General features: G+C 49.2%; 1 protein-coding gene across 1 annotated transcript; it reads left to right on the forward strand.

Annotated features, from left to right (window-relative positions):
• Window positions 1-7,671: 7,671 nt before the first annotated feature.
• On the forward strand, window positions 7,672-25,857 carry abhd18 (abhydrolase domain containing 18). The gene is made up of 14 exons (XM_068740288.1): window positions 7,672-7,815; window positions 9,136-9,244; window positions 10,363-10,447; window positions 10,523-10,623; window positions 12,382-12,457; window positions 13,996-14,080; window positions 15,271-15,298; window positions 16,501-16,639; window positions 16,753-16,842; window positions 16,917-17,018; window positions 20,012-20,241; window positions 21,653-21,789; window positions 23,425-23,587; window positions 25,732-25,857. Exons 2-14 carry the CDS (start codon window positions 9,153-9,155, stop codon window positions 25,808-25,810), a joined length of 1,407 nt encoding a protein of 468 aa, XP_068596389.1. The 5' UTR covers window positions 7,672-7,815; window positions 9,136-9,152; the 3' UTR covers window positions 25,811-25,857.
• The last annotated feature ends 1,340 nt before the right edge of the window (window positions 25,858-27,197 follow it).

The following is a 27,197-nucleotide window of genomic DNA, read 5'->3' on the forward strand; positions in this document are numbered from 1 at the left end:
CTAATAAAAAGACATGTAAAAGCCATTTGGCCTTTTACAGGGAGAAGGTAAAATGAATGGGGTTTAATTATAAGATGTAATTTAATGGTAGAATTTGGGCAAGTCCAGGGGGGCGGAATTAAAAAGCCCCCGGGCTGTTTGCCCACGCCTGGTTTAGAGGTAGTGTCACCTTATTAAAAAAGGAGGCCAGCAGCGAGGGGCCAAGGACCTCACAGGAGAGCTCAAAGTCACCAGAGGCCTCGTGCGTCAACCTGCAGCCGCCTGCAATCACAGGAGTGGACAGAGAGGAAGTACCGGCACAGGAAGTACCGGCACAGGGTGGCGACCGGCTCGTCAGCCGCTTCAGGGTCCTGCTGGTAATCCTCCTGGAACTGTGCGGAGCTGTGGCCCTGGAGCGCGACCCAGCCGGACCGATACAGGTTCTGCCCACCAACCGGGGAAACCCAGAGGGAGCTGGTTTCGGGGCGGTTTGGGACGGAATCATCCTTGTGTCCGCCCGGTATCACATTCCCACAATGCAGCTGAACCGGCCCAAATGTAATCGGAGCCGTCGACTGAATGAATGATGAATCTGTGCATGTCAACAGGAAACATGTATTTACTCTGGGGGGTCGGCTTCGTGATGAGCTGGTGACTCATCCGGGGTGTACCCAGGCCTGCCTCGCGCCCGCAGAGAGCAGCGATGGGCTCTGTCAGGATAGGTTGCGTTGTGATGTCATTACAAGGTGCAGCCACCAGGCGGCGCCACACAATAAAAGAACAACTCCGTGCGTGGCGTCAATTCTGCACAAGATACATAAAGAAACAGGCTCCAGCAGACCTGCAAGAAGATGGATGGATGGTTGGATGATGGATGGATGGTGGATGATTTATTTTTTATTTTTTTTACAAATACAATTTTTTATTTTGGTTCCCATATTCTATTTTTTTTTTATACTTTTATTTATCAAATGCAAGACGGACATAAAGTGCAAACGTACAGTTACATTGGATGGATGATGGATGGATGGATGATGGATGATGGATGGATGGATGGATGGTGGGTGGATGGATGGATGATGGATGGATGATGGTTGGATGGATGATGGATGGTGGGTGGATGGATGGATGATGGATGGATGGATGATGGATGGATGAATGGATGAATGGATGGATGGTTGGATGATGGATGGATGGATGGATGATGGATGGATGGATGGTTGGATGATGGATGGATGATGGATGGTGGATGGATGGATGATTGATGGATGGATGGATGGATGGATGGATGAATGGATGGATGGATGGTTGGATGGATGGTTGGATGATGGATGGATGGATGGATGATTGATGGATGGATGATGGATGGATGGATGGTTGGATGATGGATGGATGGATGGATGATGAATGGATGGATAGATGATGGATGGATGATTGATGGATGGATGGATGATGGATGGATGATGGATGGATGGATGGATGATTGATGGATGGATGATGGATGGATGGATGATGGATGGATAATGGATGGATGAATGGATGGATGGATGGTTGGATGGATGGTTGGATGATGGATGGATGATGGATGGATGGATGGATGATTGATGGATGGATGATGGATGGATGGTTGGATGATGGATGGATGATGGATGGATGGATGGATGGATGGATGATTGATGGATGGATGGATGATGGATGGATGGATGGATGGTTGGGTGGATGGTTGGATGATGGATGGATGGATGATGGTTGGATGGATGGATGATTGATGGATGGATGATGGATGGATGAATGGATGGATGGATGGATGAATGGATGGATGGATGGTTGGATGATGGATGGATGGATGGATGGATGGATGATGGATGGATGGATGGATGGATGGTGGGTGGATGGATGGATGGATGATTGATGGATGGATGATGAAATGGATGGATGGTTGGATGGATGGATGGATCATGGGGAGGAAGACGTTGCTGTCGGAGGTGATCTGCATTCTGGACGTATCTAAACTTCTTTCTGAGCAGGATCCGTCTCGTCGGGTTGACGGTTCCCCTTCTGGAGTCTCGAGTCCAGCGAGTCTCCTCCGTCGGTTTAGGGACGATTATCCAGAAAAACATTTGCAATTGTTGTGCAGATTACACGTAATGAAATCAGGTGAACTCCCCACCTAACGCTATTCCAGGAATGTCTTACAGATATTGAAATAGGACATCTCGTTTTTGGTTTGGTAATAATAATGAATAAATAAAAAAGCAAAGCATAAATTAACAACTTTAATGTGTCGGCGTCACTTCTATCAGAAACAGGCAGATATGTTTTATTGATCCAGAAGGAAATTCTGGAATACGAAGAACTAAAACTTTTTTGGTGATAAATCTTAAGGCTGCCCCAATGGGGGGGGGGGGGTCAGGCCGCCTGAAACAGAGCTTTAATTTACAACTGATTTAAAGTGAAATTATTGATGGTAAAAGCAAAATGCAAAGACTTAAAATAAAGCATCCGTCACCGTTTTTCTTCACTTGTTCTTGTACGACCTTTTTCTTCGTACAGTGCTTATTATGGTCTGGTGCCCTATTATTACGACTATTACCTCTCTTCAGTTCCTGAATCGTTTCCTGGCTCGAGGTTATATTCGTATTACTTCTTCCTCTGGCCTCGGCTCGGCTACCGTCTCGGCTACCGACGGCTCTGCCGGCTCTGCCGGAGCCCGCCCCAGCTTGCTTTTACATCGACCATCGGTGCTGAAGTCTCAACCAGAAGCTTGTTTGAACTTTAGATGCGTTACAATTTAACAAAACGATGCACTCACTCACCTGAAGTCCATGAGGGGCGAGCGAGGCCGACAGCTCAGGGGACTCTGGCAGGTCAGGGAAGTCCAGCTGAATGTCCGTAATATCGTCCAGATCCAGCTCGTCTCTGCGGGAACAGGTGACAAGGTGACCTTGGGCGACAGCAGTCCAGGAACCGTAGACACGTTTACACGCCCATCATCGCCTACCTGCTCTCCAGAACTTTGTCTTGGCCTTCTTCTGGGGGGGGGTCCCAGGCATGTAGCTTGACCTTCCATAATTTGATCTGCTGGTCCCACGAGCGATGGCTGCACTTCCTGAACTTATTGGGAGTCTTTGGGTGGACACCCGGTTGACGCATGTGTCTTAAAGACAAAGGGGGAGACAGACCAGGTGAGTGTTGCCTTCTGGCCATCCGGTCTCTGCTGCCTTCTTCTGATTCGTGCGCCGCAGCAGACGGACTGGCCGCACCTACTCAGACACTGCCATGAACCAACGCCCTTCCTCACCGAACCTCGGGGCCCGGTCATCACCTCCCACGCCCGTTATGCTCTTCTTGCCTGATCCCAGAACCGTTTTCTCCTCCGGGGTTTCCCTGGTTTGTGTAAGCAGTTTTATTTTGTAATAGATGCCATATTTTTATTAAAGATGAAGATTTTAAGGCTTCCTTCCAGTTTGTACTGGTTTGCCCTCTAGTGGCCGACTGCCGTCATAGGCCTCAGGTAAAGACCCTACTGGTGCCCTCTAGTGGCCAGCAGCCGTCATAGGCCTCAGGTAAAGACCCTACTGGTGCCCTCTAGTGGCCAGCTGCCGTCATAGGCCTCAGGTAAAGACCTTAATGGTGCCCTCTAGTGGCCAGCTGCCATCATAGGCCTCAGGTAAAGCCCCTACTGGTGCCCTCTAGTGGCCAGCTGCCGTCATAGGCCTCAGGTAAAGACCTTAATGGTGCCCTCTAGTGGCCAGCAGCCGTCATAGGCCTCAGGTAAAGACCTTAATGGTGCCCTCTAGTGGCCGGCTGCCGTCATAGGCCTCAGGTAAAGACCCTACTGGTGCCCTCTAGTGGCCGGCTGCCGTCATAGGCCTCAGGTAAAGACCCTACTGGTGCCCTCTAGTGGCCGGCTGCCGTCATAGGTGCCAGGAATTGAAGGATCTACACATTGATTCCAGGTCCTTCAGTCAGTCTTGATTCAGCTGCGTCTTCATTTTAACTGCTTACATGCATCATCCTTTTATACTTCTAGTTATTTGAGGTCTCGGACTCTCGAACATTTTACAGCCGATAACCGGCACTGTTCTCTTTGCATCTTAACACGCTTTTCATTCCTGGCTTTTAGCTGGTAACAGGGGGGGGGGGGGGCAGGAAGATATTTGGATCTCAACCATGACATCTAATCCAAGATAGAAAAGGTTCCTCACCTCCTCATACTCGTTCCTTCTCCTCCTCCCTTCTGTCTGTCTCCATCTCTCTGTATGACCTCAACTCTAAACTTCTCTCTGCTAATACAATAACCGCTAGTTTAATCCCTGTACCGAATTTTCACGACCATGTGACGCACCTGCTGATTCGGCGCAGTCTCATTAACAGCTGATTTTTCGGTATTTTACACATACATAGGGCGTGCTGGCTCAAAAGAGCAACATTGATAATTGGGGATTAATGGGTATTAGCAAACAGGTTTCTCTGCACATGCAACAAAATAACTGGAGTGGGTTGTGTTCCTAAAACAGATTCAGAACCAAATCCTAAACAGCATCAAACAAAATGGCGTCGTTACAGCATGTCCAGGTGGTTGTAGTTCATTAAACTCACCGTGCTAGCTTGTGGACTACAGGCATGCGCGGCAGCTCGAACTCTGCAGCCCGAATCAAACTCGACTGTGACACATTCAAAACACAGATTTAACCTTAAATTGCATTTATAACAAAAACGGAAATAACCAGAAAATAATATCGCCTGTGCATATATTACAGGCAGACATGAACACCACCAGGAGCCACGTACCGTCAGAAAACTCAATCCCGTGACGTCCAAGTTCCTCCGGCATCGGTGGAGAATCTCCGCTAACACAGGAAGATAACAAGCTGGAGGTCCCCATCTTAGGACCATTAACCAGAGATTCATCACTCCATCATGTCTTTAGCCGGTGTTAGATCACCCTCGCTCTGAGGAGGGAACAGCTCCCCCTCATGGCAGCCAAAGAGAGCGAGCTTCCGGTGCCATGTAAAATGTCCGTGCAAGGAGAACAGATACTTATTTTCGGTAACACGTCTTTATTGCCTCTTACTCCCGTGCGTGGCTTTACAACACAAAACCATAAACTAGAACCCGAGCATGCGCAGCACGAACCGATCTTTATACTGCATGATCTACATCCTCTTCCTTTAGCTTGTGCCTCTAGGAATAAAATAAAGTGTACTGCCATCATCTATGCAAACATTTCTAGCGTAAACATTCCTGCATGAAATTAGCAGCATTTTATTAACTTAAATATTTAACAGTGCTTTAACCAAGTATGTGTCTATACCTAAATAATGTTGTACGAGAAACACTGAAAAACGTAAATCACTCAGGCTGTAAAACATCAACATAACTTTTCAAACTATGAACCCTTTTTTCATACAGTATTAAACACTGAGATATCGGGCATGAAAACACAACATATTATCACATCTTATAACACATTCATCACCCTGTTTATTCGGGTTTTTTTTTTTTTTTTAAGAAACAACAACACTCAGTTCAGTCTTTATATTTCGGATTCGGTCTAGAAACCCGACCTGAGCGTGTAACATAAGGGGCGTCACCGTGTGGCAGCTGGGCTGGTGAGCGAGCCGGAGCGTTTGGTTGCTCACAGGTGGAACGGTGAATCGTCGGCTGAGAAGAGCGACGTGATCGTGGTGATGATGGAATAATGATCGGTTTACCAGATACAGTCGGTTGGGAAGAAGGATCATCAGGGTCGACGTGTGGAGGTGGAGATGGCTCACGGACCGGAAGGATGTGGCGGCGATTCCTCCTGTAGGTGCCTCCCTCAGATTTAATGAAGTAGGGGCGTGGCTCCTTGCGAGGCGGTCGTATCCCTGGGGGGTCTGTAGTCTGACGACCTGACCTTCTGCGAGAGGCTGCATCGTAGTACCGTTTCTGAACAAGTCTGACAGAACCGGTGACCTGGATAAGCATGACTTGAGATGGTCGAATGCTTGTTGGTGTTGTGGGGGCCAGCACCATGCAGTGTCTGAGCGGCGCTGCGATGTTGCTCAGATTTGGAATGAATTTCCCCAAATAGTTCACCATACCAAGGAAACGTTGCACTGCCAGAGAATCCTGGGACTGGCATGTTCGTGATGGCTTCAGTCTTCGTGGGGTCAGCTTTAAGACCTTCCTTTGTGAAGATGTGACCTACATAGCAAACCTGATCTAGACGAAACTTGCACTTTTGCGGGTTGAGTCTGAGTTTGATCTCTCGTGCGCGGTCAAGTCCCTTCCTCAGATTTGCATCATGTTCAGCAGCATCACGACCTCCCACGAGTATGTCCTCAACAATAATAGCACATGGATAGCCAGCGAACAGTTGTTCCATTGAGCGCTGGAAAACTTCGCTTGCTGCGTTTATGCCAAACGGCATCCTGAGAAACCGATAGCGTCCAAAAGGTGTGCTGAATGTCGCTAACCTGGATGACTTCTGATCTAGCTTGATCTGCCAAAAAGAATTCTTTGCATCGAGCACTGAAAACAAAGTTGCACCTGACATTTGGGTGGCGACTCCCTCCACGCTACGCATCGGATAGTGGGGTCTCTTTAAAGCAGTGTTCAAGTCTTTGGGGTTAATGCACAGCCTTACTTCCTCTTTGTCTCTTTGATGTGCCGCTACCATTGCTGAAACCCAGTCCGTGGGCTCAGAGACGGGGATGATGACTCCTTTGTTCGTCATCTTGTCGAGTTCAGCTTTCACACGATCCTGCATTGCCAAGGGAATGCGGTGCGCCGGACGTACAACTGGTTGCACAGCTGGATCCAACGTCATGGAATAAGTTATCGGCAACTCTCCCAGCTCGTCACTGAACACATCCTCGTATTGCTCTTTAATGTGCTTAACAAAGTCCGTTTTAGTTTCTGCACTGACCTGGTGAACATGAGGGCTGAGGGTAACAAGATTCAGACGCATACATGCGTGGAACCCCAAGAGTGGTGTAACATCACGCTCTACAAGGAAGAAAGAAGCTTCTGTTGTTTTCCATCTAAATGACAAGACAGAGTGATGAGGCCTGCAGTTTCAATTTTGCAGCCTCCATAAGCCACTAGATTCGTGTTCTCGCCACACGGGATGATGTTCCCTCCTGAAATCTGTTGGAAAGTGTCTTTCGCCATTACATTACACTTTGCTCCTGTGTCAATTTTCATTTCAATCGGTTTGTCGTTCACATGCAGAGTGACAAAACCCTCGTCTCGGTCCTGTGCCGGATCATCCACTGTGTTCACAGATACTCCATCAACATACAAAGTGTCATCAGTGTCAGCCTGCTCAGACTGCTCTACCTCCACCTGATGAACTGGTTTTCTGGAGTAGCTCCTCTTTGTGAAGCCTCTTTTTTCTGGATTCTGACTCGCGAGCCTTGATTTGCAGCGTTTCTTGTCATGGTTCATCCTGCTGACATTGCTGACCAAATGCTGGACATTTCTCCCTTTGCGCTGGATGGCTGCCACCACAATTGTTGCAGCTCAAGATGGGCTGTGTGGCTTCTCGACTATTCCACGGTCTGTGCTGCCCTCTGGTGGATCTTTGCTGTAGCGCATCCACGGTGAACGTCTGCTTCGCCAAGGCTCTCGTGTTTTCCTCCGTCACCTCGTAAACGCGGCATATTGAGACAAAAAAAAAGATCCTTGATTGAAAATGCGGATAACTTTATTTTGAAAGCCGCAACCGGAAGTACGCGACGCAGTTTGTGTGACGCGCCGGCCAGTCACCCTGGAAGGAGACATGGCGTCCGCTAGCTTGTGTTGAGCCGAGGGCCGCCGAGGACCGAGGCGTTGGTTCGGTGTGAGGTAACGTGTCGGTCCGGTCTTCCGGTTCCGCCCAGGCGGTCTGTGCGTAACAGCGACGCTCGCACTGCTAGCTTAGGTTCAGGTTAGCTTAGCTAAGTTGAATTTCATACATTTGACAGCCTGTCTGAAAGCGGATGTGCGCGCGCAGACAAAGGGCAGGTGACGTCATGTGACTTTGGGAACTAAGTTCAGTGCCTGTTGGAAATACAGTATTTATAAAAACGACCACAATAACTATTAGGGATGCACCGATCACCGATCCTTAAAGTCCTGACCTGCCGATAGCGACTTCTGCAGTAACTGGCAGCACATCTTTCAGGGTTCCGATCTCGTTGAACACAAACTAAACTAGACCCGCTTCAGCCTCTCACCAAAATAAAGTGCACGGCAGGATTGTGCTTTTACAGATGAAAGGAAATGACGAGGTTTGAGGTCGTTATGGCGACATGGGTGCATGGCTCCAGTAGTGGTCGGGGCACGAGGGGCAGTAACCCCCAAGCTGGGTGCATGGCTCCAGTAGTGGTCGGGGCACGAGGGGCAGTAACCCCCACTCTGGGTGCATGGCTCCAGTAGTGGTCGGGGCACGAGGGGCAGTAACCCCCACTCTGGGTGCATGGCTCCAGTAGTGGTCGGGGCACGAGGGGCAGTAACCCCCAAGCTGGGTGCATGGCTCCAGTAGTGGTCGGGGCACGAGGGGCAGTAACCCCCAAGCTGGGTGCATGGCTCCAGTAGTGGTCGGGGCACGAGGGGCAGTAACCCCCACTCTGGGTGCATGGCTCCAGTAGTGGTCGGGGCACGAGGGGCAGTAACCCCCACTCTGGGTGCATGGCTCCAGTAGTGGTCGGGGCACGAGGGGCAGTAACCCCCAAGCTGGGTGCATGGCTCCAGCAGATACCAGGAACGTCATCCGACATCTCCGTCCGGAGGAGGGCAGTCCTAGGAACAGCTAGATCCTGCTAGAACCCTCAAGGCCTCTGGTAGAGGACCCGAGCTTGAAGGAGACACCGTACTGCCCAGGGAGGGGGGGGGGGGGGGAGATTATTTTTTATCTTTTTTTATGTGTGTATATGTTTATATGTGTATCTGTATATATGTATACAGTACACACACACACACACACACACACATAATGTTTCAGAAAAAAGATGTCAAGTAACTTCAAGCACGTCATTTAGATTATTTTTAGTTTTGACAATTTATTTTCTGTCAGCCTGAGAAAAAGAAGGATGAAAGTGTTGCGTTCCAGTTCTGATTTAAGGTGTGTGTGTGTGTGTGTGTGTGTGTGTGTGCGTGTGTGTGCGTGTGTGTGTGTGTGTGTAGATTCTAGGTGCCTGTCCATGGGTGTTAGCAGATTGGATGTATTTTACAGAAGGCTGCTCCTCACCAAACTCTTCATCGGTGGATGGGGTAAGCCTGAAGACCTCAAAAGGTAGGGAGCAAAGAGTTTAGTAGCAACTACAAATCACAAGTACTGTCTACTGCATACTATACTAATACTAATACTGCAACTAACGGTCGCTCTCTCGCTGACTCCGTCTCGCGCTGACTCCGTCTCTCGCTGGCTCCGTCTCTCGCTGACTCCGTCTCTCGCTGACTCCGTCTCACGCTGACTCCGTCTCACGCTGACTCCGTCTCTCGCTGACTCCGTCTCTCGCTGACTCCGTCTCTCGCTGACTCCGTCTCGCGCTGACTCCGTCTCACGCTGACTCCGTCTCTCGCTGACTCCGTCTCACGCTGACTCCGTCTCTCGCTGACTCCGTCTCACGCTGACTCCGTCTCACGCTGACTCCGTCTCACGCTGACTCCGTCTCACCCTGACTTCGTCTCTCGCTCACTCCGTCTCTCGCTGACTCCGTCTCGCGCTGACTCCGTCTCTCGCTGACTCCGTCTCATGCTGGACAAGTTCGGCGGGCCGGATTAGAAAGACCAACATTTATGTATACAGTATACGTATATATGTGTATATATACACACACGTATATTGCCCGTTGTCTTAGTTTGCCCATGCCTGCTCTCGACTGACGAGCAGACAGACCAACCTGCTCACCCTGAATTGACTTCTACAAGTCCGTTGTCATTTTGGAGCGTAAATGCAGACAGATAGGAATTAAGAAAAAGAAACAGAAACACGACTACTCAATGCCACACATGTTGCTACTGGAATGCCTAGAACTGTATAACAGGACACTAAAAGACGATCAAAAAGTCAATGGGACTGTGGACGATGACTCGAGGCAACCCCACTGCTGCTCTGAATTGGCCTAACCCCCCTCAGCCAGATCGCCACAGAGAGTGGTGACGAGGGGCGATACCAGAGTCACGTTGCACAGAGGCAGGTTATTGGTTCCAGGTTGGATGGTCCTTCACGGTCATGGTATCCATTGGAGCTGGAGGTTTTGGCTGCCCCCATGAGTCGTACCCTGGTAAATGGAAGAGGATAGATGATTCCTTTTCGTGGTCTTTATTTGCGAGTGCTGTTGTAGAGTCACTTGACACAGATGGATCTGCATTTACGTTGAACTGGTTTCACTGCGCTTTGTTTTGCAGAATCTTTGAGTTTCGTAAGGTCGTTGGAGACAGAGAAAAGTGCAAGTCATTGGTGCCGAAGGACTATCCAGTATACATAAGCAAGGTACTCTATTGGCTCGCGAGTTCAACATATCTTCGATTTTCACAGATTTGCATGTTTTTGTGACTTTGTGAGCAGACAGAGGACCTCAGCGACTGCCAGATCCTTGAGGGATTCTTTCTCTCACCTCTTGAGCACTTTCTTCCTGGGATCCTGCCCCCAGAGGCCGTCAAAGCCAGGTAAAGGACGCAGTGCCAGCTTGCGGACCCGATCTATATTTTGATGCCAATATTTTCACTTTTACTACAAATGAATATCGGCTCCAAATATCGGTTATCGTCCTCCTTGACTACTAATAATCGGTATCGGTATCTGCCATTAAAAAAACCATATTCAAGATTCAAGATTCAAGATTCTTTATTGTCATTATGCGAGCATAATAAAATCGTGAGAAGGCCCACGGCTTAAGGCACACATCATAACATCATATTGGTCGATCCCTAGTTTTAGGTGGTGTTTCCAGAGAACTTCATGTTTCTGTGACACAGCTTGCAAACCGCCATACTCCTGTCTAAATCGTCGCTTTCCTTTTTGTTTTTGAAACAAAAATGCTCCCACACATCTGCATTTAATACTCGAAATCTGGATAACCAGAAATCAATACTCTCTGGGGAAACAAAATAATGATATAATTGATAATAAAGTTACCTTTGCGCTTCAGAGAAGATTTAGACATGGTTTAATTTTTGTTATCAATTCCATGAGCCACATCGCAGCTGAACTGGGCTAACGTGACCCAAAAGGTCTCCTTACGGCTATTCAGGCAGAGAACCCAACGTTAACAGATCTCTGCTATCTTGAGTGGAGACGGGCTGTCGGCTTCCCACCCAATCAGAAACTAGGATTGTACTGCTATATGCTGTGCTGTCTTTCCATTGGCTGAATAAAGAACACTGAATGTGAGAGAAACTGAAGATGCACACTGTAATATCAGTTGTGAAAAACTTCATTTTCCCCAATCCAAGTCCAAAAAACAAATTTGAAAACCAATTAAATGAACATTTTCTGACAGAGAAAGGTGACTACAATACTTTGCCAGAAGGATGGCAAGAGAGCGGCTTGCCACTGTAGGAAGACGACCCGCTGAATCACGACAGGACCTCCTTTCAGCACAAACACCCATGATGTCACAGTGACGTAACTGTTGCAGTTTAATTTGTTCTTCATAAAGTCAACAATCCATTATTCCTTCCCTTCCAATAAATTATGGGAACAGAAAGAGTTCGTCTTGGTATTATGGATGCTTTTTCAGCATTACGCATCGCTGCTCTCAAGTCTAAATCAAATAACAGCAGCGCTGTTTGGTCCCCTTTAAATGGATCAGTTCGTTTCCTTGGATGGTCTGCTTTGTTTGGGCAGGTGTTAAAGCTCATCCGAACTCTGATGCAGATCGAACAAGCGAACTCTAGTCCGGCTGAAAACGTGGGTCTCGGTTCGCTTGCAAGTGAAACCTGGTTTGGTTCGTAAGCAGTGTGAAAGCTCACCGGACCAAACACAGGACCAGATGCACGTAGTAACGCTACGCATCTCCGGTAGAGGAAGTACAGTGCGCATTCCAATTCAAAACCAACACGGCGAGAGGGAGGGACTTCCCCTCCTACTTTGTCCTATCAATGAGCCCCTTTCAACCACGTGATGCTGTCAGAAAGTTCGGTTCGCTTTATAAAACACAGTGTGAAAGCAGAACCGAAACGGGTGATAAATGCAACAATGTTGCAACTTTCAACTCCCCAATCAAACCGTCTGAACCGAGTCTGAACCCAGTCCACATGATCAGGTGTGAAAACGACTTTAGCGTACTGAGACCAGATGATCGATGAGGTTCTATGAGATCAGGATGTTTTCTATTTTAAATCACTGCTGCTGTAAAAAATTAGTACAATTGTTATCTAATGTCTTGATCAAACATTTAATTATTTGTGTTTGCTTTATTTCAGGTTCCAGTTTATACTTCCAAAGAGGTGGCAGAAGAACAGACCAGTATGCATCCACTTGGCAGGGACTGGAGATCACGTGAGGCTCTCAAGCTTTACGATAACCTTTAAGTGTGCCGAGAAGCAAACATTCGAGATAAGACCGAAAAGAGTGTTGAGTGAGAAACGCTGTTACTCCAGGAATGTGTTCTTTTATTAAAATTAATATTTCATAGTGAAATAACAATGAAGCATAGTGTCAGCCTGCAGCTCAGCCAGGATACTATGGTAACCAGGGCCAGCCTGCATCTCAGCCAGGATACTATGGTAACCAGGGCCAGCCTGCATCTCAGCCAGGATACTATGGTAACCAGTGTCAGCCTGCAGCTCAGCCAGGATACTATGGTAACCAGTGCCAGCCTGCATCTCAGCCAGGATACTATGGTAATTGGTGTCAGCCTGCATCTCAGCCAGGATACTATGGTAACCAGTGTGAGCCTGCATCTCAGCCAGGATACTATGGTAACCAGTGCCAGCCTGCATCTCAGCCAGGATACTATGGTAACCAGTGTCAGCCTGCATCTTAGCCAGGATACTATGGTAACCAGTGTCAGCCTGCATCTTAGCCAGGATACTATGGTAACCAGTGCCAGCCTGCATCTCAGCCAGGATACTATGGTAACCAGTGTCAGCCTGCATCTCAGCCAGGATACTATGGTAACCAGTGTCAGCCTGCATCTCAGCCAGGATACTATGGTAACCAGTGTCAGCCTGCATCTCAGCCAGGATACTATGGTAACCAGTGTCAGCCTGCATCTCAGCCAGGATACTATGGTAACCAGTGTCAGCCTGCATCTCAGCCAGGATACTATGGTAACCAGTGTCAGCCTGCATCTCAGCCAGGATACTATGGTAACCAGTGTCAGCCTGCATCTCAGCCAGGATACTATGGTAACCAGTGTCAGCCTGCATCTCAGCCAGGATACTATGGTAACCAGTGTCAGCCTGCATCTCAGCCAGGATACTATGGTAACCAGTGCTAGCCTGCATCTCAGCCAGGATACTATGGTAACCAGTGCTGGTAAAATAAGATGCACCAGTTTTGTGTCAGACTCCGGCCGTGGTTTCTGGACCATGAAGCCTTTTGACGTAATGAGGATTGTTCTTGTCTTCAAAGGGCATTTTGAGCAGGCGTAATATTTGGCGCTTGCTTGGGTCTTGCTGCTGGGAGGCAGCTCGCCTGGGCCGTGTCCCCCCGTGTCCCCCCGTGTCCCCCCGTGTCCCCACGTCTCCAGCAGCGAAGATATGCTTGTCCGGTTCGGCCTGACATCCACACGAAAGCGCAGAATTCTGTCACTAAGAACGAAGGCGTTTGAACACTCCGGTTACGCGTCTGCGTCTGGACGCCTGGAGGCGGAGCTTTAGGTTTAGAAACGTCACTCGGCGATGACCCGCGTTTACGTTCAGAAACGGCACAGATGCCTTCAAATCGTATCGCTTATTGCTTGCATGTTGACTTTACGTGCCAGAAGGTGTCTAATACAAAGGTCCGATTGCCCAGCCCGACTGGACCATGAACACATGAGCTGTACATGAACACATGAATATTCAGGACTGTGTTTACCCGTTTGTGTGCAGTTCTTCTGGCGCCGGCGGACCCTGATGGCTCGGCCTATGATCAGAGAGGCTGGAATGGCTTCGCTGCTTCTGGAGAACCCTTATTATATCCTTGTATTTTCACATCCTCTTCTTTCTGTTTCTTTATAAACACAAACTGCTCCTCCTGAAGTAAGTATAATAAATACAAACGTTTAACTGCTCTGAGAAACATTTGCTCAAACTTTGCAACGTAAGCATTTCTTGGGCCACAGAGAGAAAATGATTATAACGGTGAGCAGCGGCTTATAGTGAGTGTGTGTAGAACAATCACATGAGGACAATGGCAAAAGGCCAGATTGACGCCTGGACTCAAACCTGCAGCTTCTCGAGGTTGCTGCTCCGCCCTAATGTTGGATTTTATGATCGTGCTAGTGCTAAACTATGTGGGGCCGATCCCTCTGTGTTGCATCACGTTCCTGCATGTCGTTATCAGAATGGATTTATTCCCCGTTCTCAAACTAGAAATGTCTCGTCGTGCCTTCGGTCACGCCCGCACCGCACCGCACCGCACCGCACCGCACCGCACCGCACCGCTCCGCACCGCACCGCACCGCTCCGCACCGCACCGCACTGCTCCGCACCGCACCGCACCGCATCGCTCCGCACCGCTCCGCACCGCACCGCATCGCTCCGCACCGCTCCGCACCGCTCCGCACCGCACCGCTCCGCACCGCACCGCACAGCACCGCACAGCACCGCACAGCACCGCTCCGCACCGCTCCGCACCGCTCCGCACAGCACCGCTCCGCACCGCTCCGCACCGCACCGCTCCGCACCGCTCCGCACCGCACCGCACCGCTCCGCACCGCACCGCTCCGCTCCGCACCGCACCGCTCCGCACCGCACCGCTCCGCACCGCGCCGCACCGCACTGCTCCGTTGAGCAATCAGATCCGTTGAGCAATCAGATCCGACCCACAGAGCTCCCGTTGGCAGGACTTAGTGGATCCGCTGCCGTGGTTTTGCTGGCACACACCACAGCACGCCTTTGCAGGTCTTGTGGCGCTCATGCCTGAACCAGTAAGATTGGACCTTGTGGAGTTCCCTTTTTGAGCGAAATCAATCGGTGAGGTGTAGCTCTGGGATGTTTCATGCTTCACACTAAATCAAAGGATGCTGATTAGCTAGCATGCTACACGACAGTCACTTCTGATGCTTCAGGAAGACGAGGATGAAGCGTAATCGCACCAAGCACAGGATTGAATGTTGTTTTGTGGCGTCTGCAGCCATTCCCTTTCTCCTTAACGCACTCTACATGGCTACCGTAAACCAAAGGACCAACTGTAAGTACTTCCCTGGCAGTTTAGCAGCTTGTTAGGATGAATATTTCAGACAGAAGTGGGTAAATGTGATTCACCTTCAGTCTTAAAAACTAAAAACAACAACGCCTTTGTTGGCTGACGTTGTGTCACCTCACTAAGTGATGATTTGCCAAAAAACTACAGTTTTTGATCTTAAATCTGAAAATCATAATCAGTTTATAGTCAGTGAGGGTTCACAGACGAGGAATGTTTCTCTGTGAAGTCGTGCTACATTTAACAGTAATGACGAAATACAAAAAACAAAGTACAGACACATCACAAAGCAGCGGTATCGGGAGTGGATACACAGATGTGTACTAGCAGCAGTAAAACTAGCGTAATCACGCAGTGCAAACAGAACAGTGCAAGTTATCAGTTATGAAATGTTCAAGAGTCCGGGACAGAATAATTAATAGTTCATTAGTTCATTATTCTTACAGCTGAGCGAGCGCACCAGGGCGACCCTAGGAGGCGCCATCGGGCAGTCAGAAATACGAGCAGCCTGCAGTTCGTCCTGTCCGGTTCGTTCAGGGGAATTCCACTCTGTAAACTAAACCGTGACGCGATTCATCCACAGCAGGTGTAGAAAATCAGCAGAATTATTGTGGATATGTTGGGATGCGTCACAATAAAAGCATCGAGAGCAGATTAACATCCGGTCAGTCAATAATAAAAGGGCAGAAACATATTCTGGCACTGTTCCCAGCTGAGCTGCAGCTCATGCAGCCGGACGGGTTCTCCTCCTCAGCCGAAGGAGGAGAACCCGGCTCAAATCGGTCCGTCAGCGCCACCGACTGTTTGAGCAGCAAAGCTTGTCATACTGAACATCGCCGTTATCAAAGCCAATTAAAAACGCTTTATCAGTTGAACAACAAGCAGCAATGAGATTTAAAGTCATTCAGTTTTATTTCTATAACGGGAAGTCATCTCGAGGCACTTTACAGGTGTAGCAGGCAAAGACAGAACCCAACAAGGAGAAACCTTCCCTTTAACAGGCAGAAACCTTGGACAGAACCTCAGGCTCATGGTGGACGACCATCTGTCTTTATGATCAATCTCCAAAACCGTTCTGACAGTTCATCCAGATGTGAGTCTGGATGAATCTGCTGTTTGGGGTTCTGTGTGTGCGTTGAGGTTTAATGTGAAGCAAAGAATAAAGGAAGGGCTGTTCTTGGCCTTTTCAGGCGATCCTGTCTGAAGAACGTGTCGGACCTGTTGGTGATGGGAAGTGCTTTGATCCTGGAGTCGACCGTGCTGCTCCACTGGCTGGAGGGACAGGGATACTGGCCGCTGGGAATGACGGGCATCTCCATGGGAGGATATGTGAGTCAGCAAAACTGAAGCGCTTCCTTTCATCCGAGATGAAAGCCTTGAGCACATGATAGGCGACCCCGCCCGCGTTTGTTTCACTGAAGTCTCTCTGTCTTTCTGTCCAGATGGCATCGCTGGCAGCGACTAACTGGCCCAAGCCGATCCCTTTGATTCCCTGTTTGTCCTGGTCCACTGCGTCCACCGTCTTCACCACGGTAACGGTGTCCAGCCACACGCTCATAAGTGATACTGAACTAATAGGTAAACTTGAGTGTGTGTGTGTGTGCAGGGAGTCCTGAGTAGAGCGATAAACTGGACGGCGCTGGAGAGGCAGTATGCCTTCAACTCGGTGTACGAAGAGGAGATCCTGAGTCTGCTGCAGTACTGCGGGGTGTGTTACCCCCGAGCCTTTCTCAAGCATCGCTCTGTCACCGCAGGGTTGAGCAGGACTTCTGAGCTACTGTGTTAGCCAGGCCAGCATAAGTGTCTTTAAAAGTCAAGCTATATGTGGACATGATTGGCTATGACTAGTTGATATGTTAAGACAGAAGTGTATGCAGGGAAAGAGGTTAGCTAGCAAGAAGTGGGACATTGAGAGGACAGGGGGGAGGAGACACAAGGAAAAGGTAGAGCTGGCAAAGGTCAAACAGAGGTCATATGATGACCTGTATGCAGGTTAGATAGTAAAGAGAGAGAGAATGATCTAAACAGGCTGGACAGACAGAGACAGGAAGGATGTTCAGCATGTTAGAGTGATGAAGAGTAGAGACAGGAAGGATGTTCAGCATGTTAGTGATGAAGAGTAGAGACAGGAAGGATGTTCAGCATGTTAGTGATGAAGAGTAGAGACAGGAAGGATGTTCAGCATGTTAGAGTGATGAAGAGTAGAGACAGGAAGGATGTTCAGCATGTTAGTGTGATGAAGAGTAGAGACAGGAAGGATGTTCAGCATGTTAGTGATGAAGAGTAGAGACAGGAAGGATGTTCAGCATGTTAGAGTGATGAAGAGTAGACAGGAAGGATGTTCAGCATGTTAGAGTGATGAAGAGTAGGGACAGGAAGGATGTTCAGCATGTTAGAGTGATGAAGAGTAGAGACAGGAAGGATGTTCAGCATGTTAGAGTGATGAAGAGTAGACAGGAAGGATGTTCAGCATGTTAGTGATGAAGAGTAGAGACAGGAAGGATGTTCAGCATGTTAGAGTGATGAAGAGTAGAGACAGGAAGGATGTTCAGCATGTTAGAGTGATGAAGAGTAGAGACAGGAAGGATGTTCAGCATGTTAGTGATGAAGAGTAGAGACAGGAAGGATGTTCAGCATGTTAGAGTGATGAAGAGTAGAGACAGGAAGGATGTTCAGCCTGTTAGAGTGATGAAGAGTAGAGACAGGAAGGATGTTCAGCATGTTAGAGTGATGAAGAGTAGACAGGAAGGATGTTCAGCATGTTAGAGTGATGAAGAGTAGAGACAGGAAGGATGTTCAGCATGTTAGTGATGAAGAGTAGAGACAGGAAGGATGTTCAGCATGTTAGAGTGATGAAGAGTAGAGACAGGAAGGATGTTCAGCATGTTAGAGTGATGAAGAGTAGAGACAGGAAGGATGTTCAGCATGTTAGTGATGAAGAGTAGAGACAGGAAGGATGTTCAGCATGTTAGAGTGATGAAGAGTAGAGACAGGAAGGATGTTCAGCATGTTAGAGTGATGAAGAGTAGAGACAGGAAGGATGTTCAGCATGTTAGTGATGAAGAGTAGAGACAGGAAGGATGTTCAGCATGTTAGAGTGATGAAGAGTAGAGACAGGAAGGATGTTCAGCCTGTTAGAGTGATGAAGAGTAGACAGGAAGGATGTTCAGCATGTTAGAGTGATGAAGAGTAGAGACAGGAAGGATGTTCAGCATGTTAGAGTGATGAAGAGTAGAGACAGGAAGGATGTTCAGCATGTTAGTGATGAAGAGTAGAGACAGGAAGGATGTTCAGCCTGTTAGAGTGATGAAGAGTAGAGACAGGAAGGATGTTCAGCATGTTAGAGTGATGAAGAGTAGTGATGAAGGTGTTGACAGAGGCCAGTAGTGTGTAGGAAGATGAAAGAAGTATTTAGAGGAATTAATGAATGAGGAAGATGAGAGAGAACAAAGGGGAGTCGAGGAACCTGTTGTGGACCAGGAAGTGATGAAGATTAGCAGGAGAGAAGTTAGAAAGGTGATGAAGAGGATGAAGAATGGGAAGGCAGTTGGGCCGGATGACATACCTGTGCAGGTGTGGAAGTGTGTAGGAGAGGAAGCTGGAGAGTTTAACGGGTTGTTTAATACAATCCTAGAGGAAGAAGATGAAGAGGAACGGAGGAGAAGAGTTCTGGTGTTCTTCAAGAAGAAGGGAGACAAACAGAGTTGTGGAAACTACAGAGAGATAAAGCTGATGAGATACGATGAAGTTATGGAAAAGGTAGATGTAGACGTAAAGAAGGGAGAGGACTTCAGGTACCTCGGGTCAACAGAGCAGAGTGATGGAGAGAATGTGGAAAGGAGGTGAAGAATCGTGTGCAGGCAGGCTGGAACGGGGGGAGGAGAGTATCAGGTGTGCTCTGTGATAGGACGAAGGGACAGGTCTACAAGACAGTGGTGAGGACAGCCATGATGGACGGCTTAGAGACAGTGGTGAGGACAGCCAAGATGGACGGCTCAGAGACAGTGGTGAGGACAGCCATGATGGACGGCTTAGAGACAGTGGTGAGGACAGCCATGATGGACGGCTTAGAGACAGTGGTGAGGACAGCCAAGATGGACGGCTCAGAGACAGTGGTGAGGACAGCCATGATGGACGGCTTAGAGACAGTGTCTCTGAGGAAAAGACAGGAGGCGGAGCTAGAAGTGGAGGAGATGAAGAATCTGAGGTTCTCCTTGGGAGTGACCTGGTTGGACAGGATTAGAAATGAGATAATAAGAGGGACAGTGAAGGTTAGACGTTTTGGAGACAAGGTCAGAGAGACCAGACTTTGATGGCTTGGTCATGTCCAGAGGAGAGACAGGGACTATATCGGTAGAAGGATGCTGAGGATGGAACTGCCAGGGAACAGGACTAGAGGACGACCCAGGAGAAGAGACATGGACGTAGTGAGGGAGGACATGAGAGTGGCTGGTGTTGGGGAGGACGATGCAGAGGACAGGGTGGAGTGGAGACGGTTGGGTTGCCGTGGTACCGGACAGTAGCAGTAGTCGTTGATCGTCTGATAATCAAATAAACAACATTTGCTAATTATAACATTCCGAATGTTCTCGTGACCCAACAGAGCGTCCTCACATTTAAACCGCTGGACACTCGTGATGTCGTTGACTTTTACTCCTCCAAATACGATTCAGTCCTTTGTTCTGTGTTCACCTCCATCAGGCGGATTCCTTTAAGAAGGAACTCTTGAAGAACGCTTCCTTAGGTCGTCTGCTTGATCTCTTTGGAGATCACAGGGTGTCATCGAGCCACAACGTTGAGGCCGGAGGACGAGGACGAGGACACGGACTCTTGATTGATAAAAGCACTGAAGCTTTCGAGACCGGAGACAAAATCCACAAATTCACCAATTCAGTCGACAGCAGTGGGACGACCCGGGACTCTCTGCCCAGGTGAGGCGTGCTGTTGGACATCGAGGCTCCTGCACCTTGTCTTTGTCTTTTTTATGTCAGCTCCAACCTTTCTCTGAAATGTACTCTTTGGATTCTGGGCCTGATATTCAGGCGGTGTCAGATACGACCTTGTTTTGCGTGAATACAAACCAGGAGCTGCAGATTCCGGGTGTTTTCATGTGCTCTTTAGGTCTCTTCTGACTTCTGTGTGTTCCTCAGCTCTAAGCTGCAACGTGACAACAGCAGGAACCCTATGAAGGGTTCTACGTACTGTCTCTGTCTTCATACCTTGGCAAGAGGCGGGGCACTGCCTGAAGTAGTCTCCAGTTCAACGCGGGGCCACTCGTAGGCGCCCACTCGTGGTTACACCTGCTGACCAATGATTTAAGTTGCATGTTTTTGGAGGAGGGAGGAAGCAGGAGAACCTGGAGAACCTGGAGAACCTGGAGAACCCATGCAGCCATGGAGCAAACAGGAAAACTCCGCCCAGAAAGGAATCGAACCGTGAACCTCCTTGCTGTGAAATACCAGTCCTCCCCACCACACCACCGTTCTGCCCTGGTGGGGGCATTCATTCCACTCAATAGCCCTCATGGTCCGCTGAGCTCCATCCAGAAATCACCAAAATCACTCGCCTTCACCAAAGAGCTGAGAAAACGAGCGTTTTGATCAGAGACACTTTAACTCTGATATTTATTGCTTTATTGACACATCAACGGTTGTTTGCTTCTAGGCAACAACAACAACACTGAGAAAAAGCTTTTGATGTTGTAATAGCACATTTATTTACAAACAATACATCAACGTGCAACGGCTGCTCCTCGGTGATCCAGCCGGAACCGGGCCAGGCTCTCTGTATCCGCCCAGAACAGAACCTGAATCAGAACCCCAACCGTCAGCTGAGCCGTGAGTTGCGGTGTGTTTGCCGGGAGATGGACGACTCGCCGCTCCGGCCCGGGTTCAACATCGGTGTCGGTCCACTTCGGCTCTGTGATCTCACCGTGATCAGCATCTTCGTTTTTAATGACTGAAACAGAAACGGTGTGGGGACCGCTGGGTAAGGGGTCTCTCAGCCAGGAGGTTTCTGGGTAGTGGGCGTGGTTTTGGCGCTCTTGTTGCATTCAGTCTGTTGTTGGCGTCTGAGTATAGAGCAGTATTCCACCTTGGTCTCCGAGTCGTTCCTCATCCTGCTTCTTTCTTCTGAGAGCCGTGACTCAAACTCCACGCTGAGCAGCTTGTAGTTATCGGGTCGCTGCTGCGGCACCGTATCCCTCCTGCTCTCTGCGTACCTCCTGCTAAAACATCAGCACTGCCCCCTGCAGGGCTGGAGGGTTAGGGTCACTAAAAGCATTTCTCTTATCTGATCTCCCACCCCAGTAACTCATCTTCAGTCGCATGTGTTGTATTCCAGAAGCCGTCCTGCAGACAACACACCACCTAGAAAGGGCATGGATCCAGCCGGATGCTGTCGGACGTCCTTGCACAGAGAGTCGGTCGGCTTCATGAAGGGTGTGATGGATGAATGCACACACATGGCCAACTTCTCTGGTAGGTCTTCTGGTTGCTCACGCTGGTTCAGTGACGGAATCAAACGCTGTAAGGCTGTCAGGCCGTGCAGGAAGACGGCTCGGTAGAACATGGAGCTAGAACACCGACGGATGGAGACCCGAGTCCTTCCTGGTTTCTACAGGGTTTCTCTGTCTCTTTAAATGACCTGGAGTCAATCGCATTGATAGATTATCGTGTGCTGCATCACACCGTCCATCTTGCTGGGCTGGCACTGAAGCCTGACACGGCTCCAGCATGGCACAACATTCAAACTGGGAAATGGTCAGATGGCCCACACACTGGTACCAAGAACTGACTGGTCCGGCCCTCAGAACCAGGCACGGAGAAAGAGTTCAATGTGCGAGATATCATCTGCTCAGTAGGAGAAGTAACCAATCACACAGCAGCTAACAGACACTGGGAGGAGACTGGGTAGAGTAACCAATCACACAGCAGCTAGCAGACACTGGGAGGAGACTGGGTAGAGTAACCAATCACACAGCAGGTAACAGACACTGGGAGGAGACTGGGTAGAGTAACCAATCACACACCAGGTAACAGACACTGGGAGGAGACTGGGTAGAGTAACCAATCACACAGCAGCTAACAGACGCTGGGAGGAGACTGGGTAGAAGTAACCAATCACACAGCAGCTAACAGACACTGGGAGGAGACTGGGTAGAGTAACCAATCACACACCAGCTAACAGACACTGGGAGGAGACTGGGTAGAGTAACCAATCACACAGCAGCTAACAGACGCTGGGAGGAGACTGGGTAGAGTAACCAATCACACACCAGCTAACAGACACTGGGAGGAGACTGGGTAGAGTGACCAATCACACACCAGGTAACAGACACTGGGAGGAGACTGGGTAGAAGTAACCAATCACACAGCAGCTAACAGACACTGGGAGGAGACTGGGTAGAGTAACCAATCACACAGCAGCTAACAGACGCTGGGAGGAGACTGGGTAGAGTAACCAATCACACAGCAGCTAACAGACACTGGGAGGAGACTGGGTAGAGTAACCAATCACGGAGGAGACTGACGTCCACTCCACACTCACCCACTGCCTAGCCGACATCAGAACTGGGATGAAACAATTTCCTCAAACTGAACAGACAAAACAGACAAAATCCTCATTGGTCCAAAAAACATCACGAAATCCACCCGACCGTTTTATGTGTTTTCTGTTTAGACGCACGTAGCTACTCATTAATATACGGTAGGCGTGTTTACATCATTTATTATGGGAAATGCAGGTTCTGGAACCTTATTATTGAATGTTAAAATGTATTCTGCATCTGATCATGGATCAATCGCATTTCTGAGAGTCAGATTTTACAGTTAAGCCAGAAGGACCTGTAGGAACTTGTGTTAGTTATTGCTCAGAGAGAAAAGGATGTCGGGTCCAAGCAGGAACTCGAGGCCTTTGGCATGTCGACACGGTGGACGTACTGCTGCACCGGCAACCACGAACGAGAACCACGGCGCCACATGGGCCTGACTGGTGTGTGTGTGTGTGTGTGTGTGTGTGTGTCTCTGGATAGAAGCCATGATCAGATGTTGAATGATGTTATTGTCCCTCTGTCCCCATGTCATATATTGTATTTGTCCTTCCATTTGTCCTAGTGCCTGTTGACACCAGTCTCATCATTGTGGTCCAGGCCAAAGAGGACGCTTACGTCCCTCGTACTGGAGTCCTCAGTCTGCGGGACATCTGGCCAGAATGTGAAGTCAGATATCTGAGTGGAGGACACATCAGTGCATACCTGTTCAAGCAGAACGTCTTTAGGTAAACTGCCGCCTCGGCGTGGACAGTTCTGTGCTGAGCTACAGACGACTCGACTCATTTACATGCCCTGCTGCAGAGCTAATTCTGCCGCAGCATAGTTGCAGTGTGCACCAACAGCCACCAGGAGGTGCATGCGAGCATTGTAGAGTGGAGTCTCCATGGGCCTTCTATGCGTCTTTCTCTCTGTATTTGTGTTTGGGGGGGGGGGGGGGGGTTCTAGCCGATCACCAATCCCCTTAAATAACTGACGGGGTTCCCCCTCAATATTCCCATCGTGTTTAATTGAACACAAACTAAACTTGTGCAGCAGGTTACCTGCAGACCCGTTTAAGCCTCTCACTAAAACGAGGTGCGCAGCAGGATTGTGCCTTTACAGATGAAAGGAAATGACGAGGTTTGGGGTCGTTAATGAACCGGGACGAGGTTTGGGGTCGTTAATGAACCGGGACGAGGTTTGGGGTCGTTAATGAACCGGGACGAGGTTTGGGGTCGTTAATGAACCGGGACGAGGTTTGGGGTCGTTAATGAACCGGGACGAGGTTTGAGGTTGTTGATGAACCGGGACGAGGTTTGGGGTCGTTAATGAACCGGGACGAGGTTTGGGGTCGTTAATGAACCGGGACGAGGTTTGGGGTCGTTAATGAACCGGGACGAGGTTTGGGGTCGTTAATGAACCGGGACGAGGTTTGGGGTCCTTAATGAACCGGGACGAGGTTTGGGGTCGTTGATGAACCGGGACGAGGTTTGGGGTCGTTAATGAACCGGGACAAGGTTTGGGGTCGTTAATGAACCGGGACGAGGTTTGGGGTCGTTGATGAACCGGGACGAGGTTTGGGGTTGTTAATGAACCGGGACGAGGTTTGGGGTCGTTAATGAACCGGGACGAGGTTTGAGGTCGTTAATGAACCGGGACGAGGTTTGGGGTCGTTAATGAACCGGGACGAGGTTTGGGGTTGTTAATGAACCGGGACGAGGTTTGGGGTCGTTAATGAACCGGGACGAGGTTTGGGGTCGTTAATGAACCGGGACGAGGTTTGGGGTCGTTGATGAACCGGGACGAGGTTTGGGGTCGTTAATGAACCGGGACGAGGTTTGGGGTCGTTAATGAACCGGGACGAGGTTTGGGGTCGTTAATGAACCGGGACGAGGTTTGGGGTCGTTAATGAACCGGGACGAGGTTTGGGGTCGTTAATGAACCGGGACGAGGTTTGAGGTCGTTAATGAACCGGGACGAGGTTTGGGGTCGTTAATGAACCGGGACGAGGTTTGGGGTCGTTAATGAACCGGGACGAGGTTTGGGGTCGTTGATGAACCGGGACGAGGTTTGGGGTTGTTAATGAACCGGGACGAGGTTTGGGGTCGTTAATGAACCGGGACGAGGTTTGAGGTCGTTAATGAACCGGGACGAGGTTTGGGGTCGTTAATGAACCGGGACGAGGTTTGAGGTCGTTAATGAACCGGGACGAGGTTTGGGGTCGTTAATGAACCGGGACGAGGTTTGGGGTCGTTAATGAACCGGGACGAGGTTTGGGGTTGGGGAGGCACTGACTGACTCATCAGTCATTTACAACATTACAGTCTGTGGTGCTAATCGAACACCGTGAATTCTTGGTGTCGTCCTATTTTTGAGACTTGAAAGCCATTTTAAACACACCGTTGTATCACCATAGTGCACTAAAGTCCATCTTACCTCTATTTGTAAGTGAAGTCCATTCCCTTTCCTTCTGGACGAACATCTCTGCCACTTTGTTGTAAAAGTCCTCCTTTTTGTCTTTGGCTTTGAGTTTGAAAAGTTTCTCTGCTTCGATTGAGGTAATCGCCCGGGAGCAACGTGGTCCTTGGTCAGCCCTATCCCGACCGCAGGGTTCGATTGTTTTCAATGCAGAGAAAGGTCACTGGTTCCTCTCTCTCTCTGAGCTTTGTCTGAACAGCTTTTACTCATCTGTCGCTTTGGTTTTCAGGGAGTTGCTTACTTTGCTTCTTTTTCACTTCCATGATGCATTGACTCATTTCTGAAGTGTATTTTGTTTCCAGGGCCGATCTCAGCATTTATCAACACAACTTTCTACACATAAGTACTGAAGCGAAGCCTTTTCCTCTGCTCGTGTTAAACAAATTGATTTCTTTTAATCTTCTATTTCCAGACAGGCCATTTACGACACGTTCAACCGATTCTGCTTGAAGTACCCGAACCAGGGCTCTCTGAAGACCCTCCCACCTTAGAGCCCCACCAGGACCCGTGGCTGAACCCGGAGGACTCCAGAGAGCCCCCCTCCGTAGACCGCATGCTTTCTGGGCTGTATTCAGATGGAGGTCAGCTCAGCCACATCGCAGAGAACTTGTGATGTACCTCGATAACTCAGTGACTGAAGGTTAACAGATATTCATATCGTTGTGGACTGTTCAGTCGAAGGAAGCTTCACTCGGGGAAACGGGCAGCAACAACCGAGGAGTCTTCCTGTTCTCACACACCACAGTGTCCTGCACATCTGCCCATCAGTAGTACTTGAGTCTGAAGACGAGGCTGCAGCAGAATCTGATTTGGACCAATTTATATCAACGGACCACATAGAAAGTCGTATATATATATATAGTCGTGCCTATTTCTGGTGGGGGAAGGAAGCCACAGAACCCACACACACCCACGGCCTCAGGTGGATCACAGCCCAGGAGCAACAGTTCTAACCGCTGCACCACTGGAACCATTCGTGATATTTAGGATACAATTAGTTGTACACAATAAGCATCAGTCCATCAGATTTATTGATGCATTTTGCGACTTTGGTTATGACATCACACACCACAAGCTTCCGCTTTAACGCTGTAGCAGAGTATGAGTTTCACTCCGACAGCACCACATAGGTGTAAGAGACGGTACTGCAGTACTGTATTTGATACCTGGAACTTGAGCCGGGCCTCAGGGTGCGTCCGACCAGCTTTCATGGGAATGTTGAAGTTTCATCAAAGAGCAGTTTATTCCTGCCAAAAGAGGACGATGGTTCTGACAGTCCAGGAGGGAGTCTGGACATCTTTCATCTGCCTTCTGTTCTGGTTTACATGACTCAAATTATGTGAACCTAACTGCTGCTCATCACTGGCAGCCACCTTCTCAGAATGTCAAAAATGGACTTTGCTAAGCAACCGCGCAGGGTACAAATGAGGCTTGTGCCCCCCCCCCCCCCCGTCCAGGGAGGTGGTTGAAGCATACAAATATCAGTTACGCCAAACAATGGCTCATCCGAGCACACGTTTGTGTCTGCATGGTTCTAGTTTGAACTTCACTTTGACTCATCCTTCGTGGCTGATTCCTGATCAGTTCTAGATTGAATGCCTGAATCGATGCTTCTGGCTGAAGTTGTGGCCGCGGGGGCAGCAGCCCAAGCAGGGAAGCCCAGACTTCCCTCTCCCCGGCCACTTCCTCTAGCTCTTCCGGGGGGATTTCGAGGCGTTCCCAGGCCAGCCGAGAGACATAGTCTCTCCAGCGTGTCCTGGGTCGTCCCCGTGGTCTCCTCCCGGTGGGACGTGCCCTGAACACCTCACCAGGGAGGCGTCCTGGTTGCCGATTCTTACTCTCTTTGTGTATACTGTGTATATATATATTGTTGCTTTG

Source organism: Brachionichthys hirsutus, chromosome 6 (assembly GCF_040956055.1).
Source record: "Brachionichthys hirsutus isolate HB-005 chromosome 6, CSIRO-AGI_Bhir_v1, whole genome shotgun sequence".
NCBI lineage: Eukaryota > Metazoa > Chordata > Actinopteri > Lophiiformes > Brachionichthyidae > Brachionichthys > Brachionichthys hirsutus.

Coding starts and splice junctions, on each gene's coding strand:
- abhd18 (XM_068740288.1), top strand. CDS start 9,153: ATGGGTGTTAGCAGATTGGATGTATTTTACAGAAGGCTGCTCCTCACC. Junction 20,242..21,652: donor ACCCGGGACTCTCTGCCCAG/GTGAGGCGTGCT, acceptor GTTGTATTCCAG/AAGCCGTCCTGCAGACAACA. Junction 23,588..25,731: donor TTCAAGCAGAACGTCTTTAG/GTAAACTGCCGC, acceptor TTCTATTTCCAG/ACAGGCCATTTACGACACGT.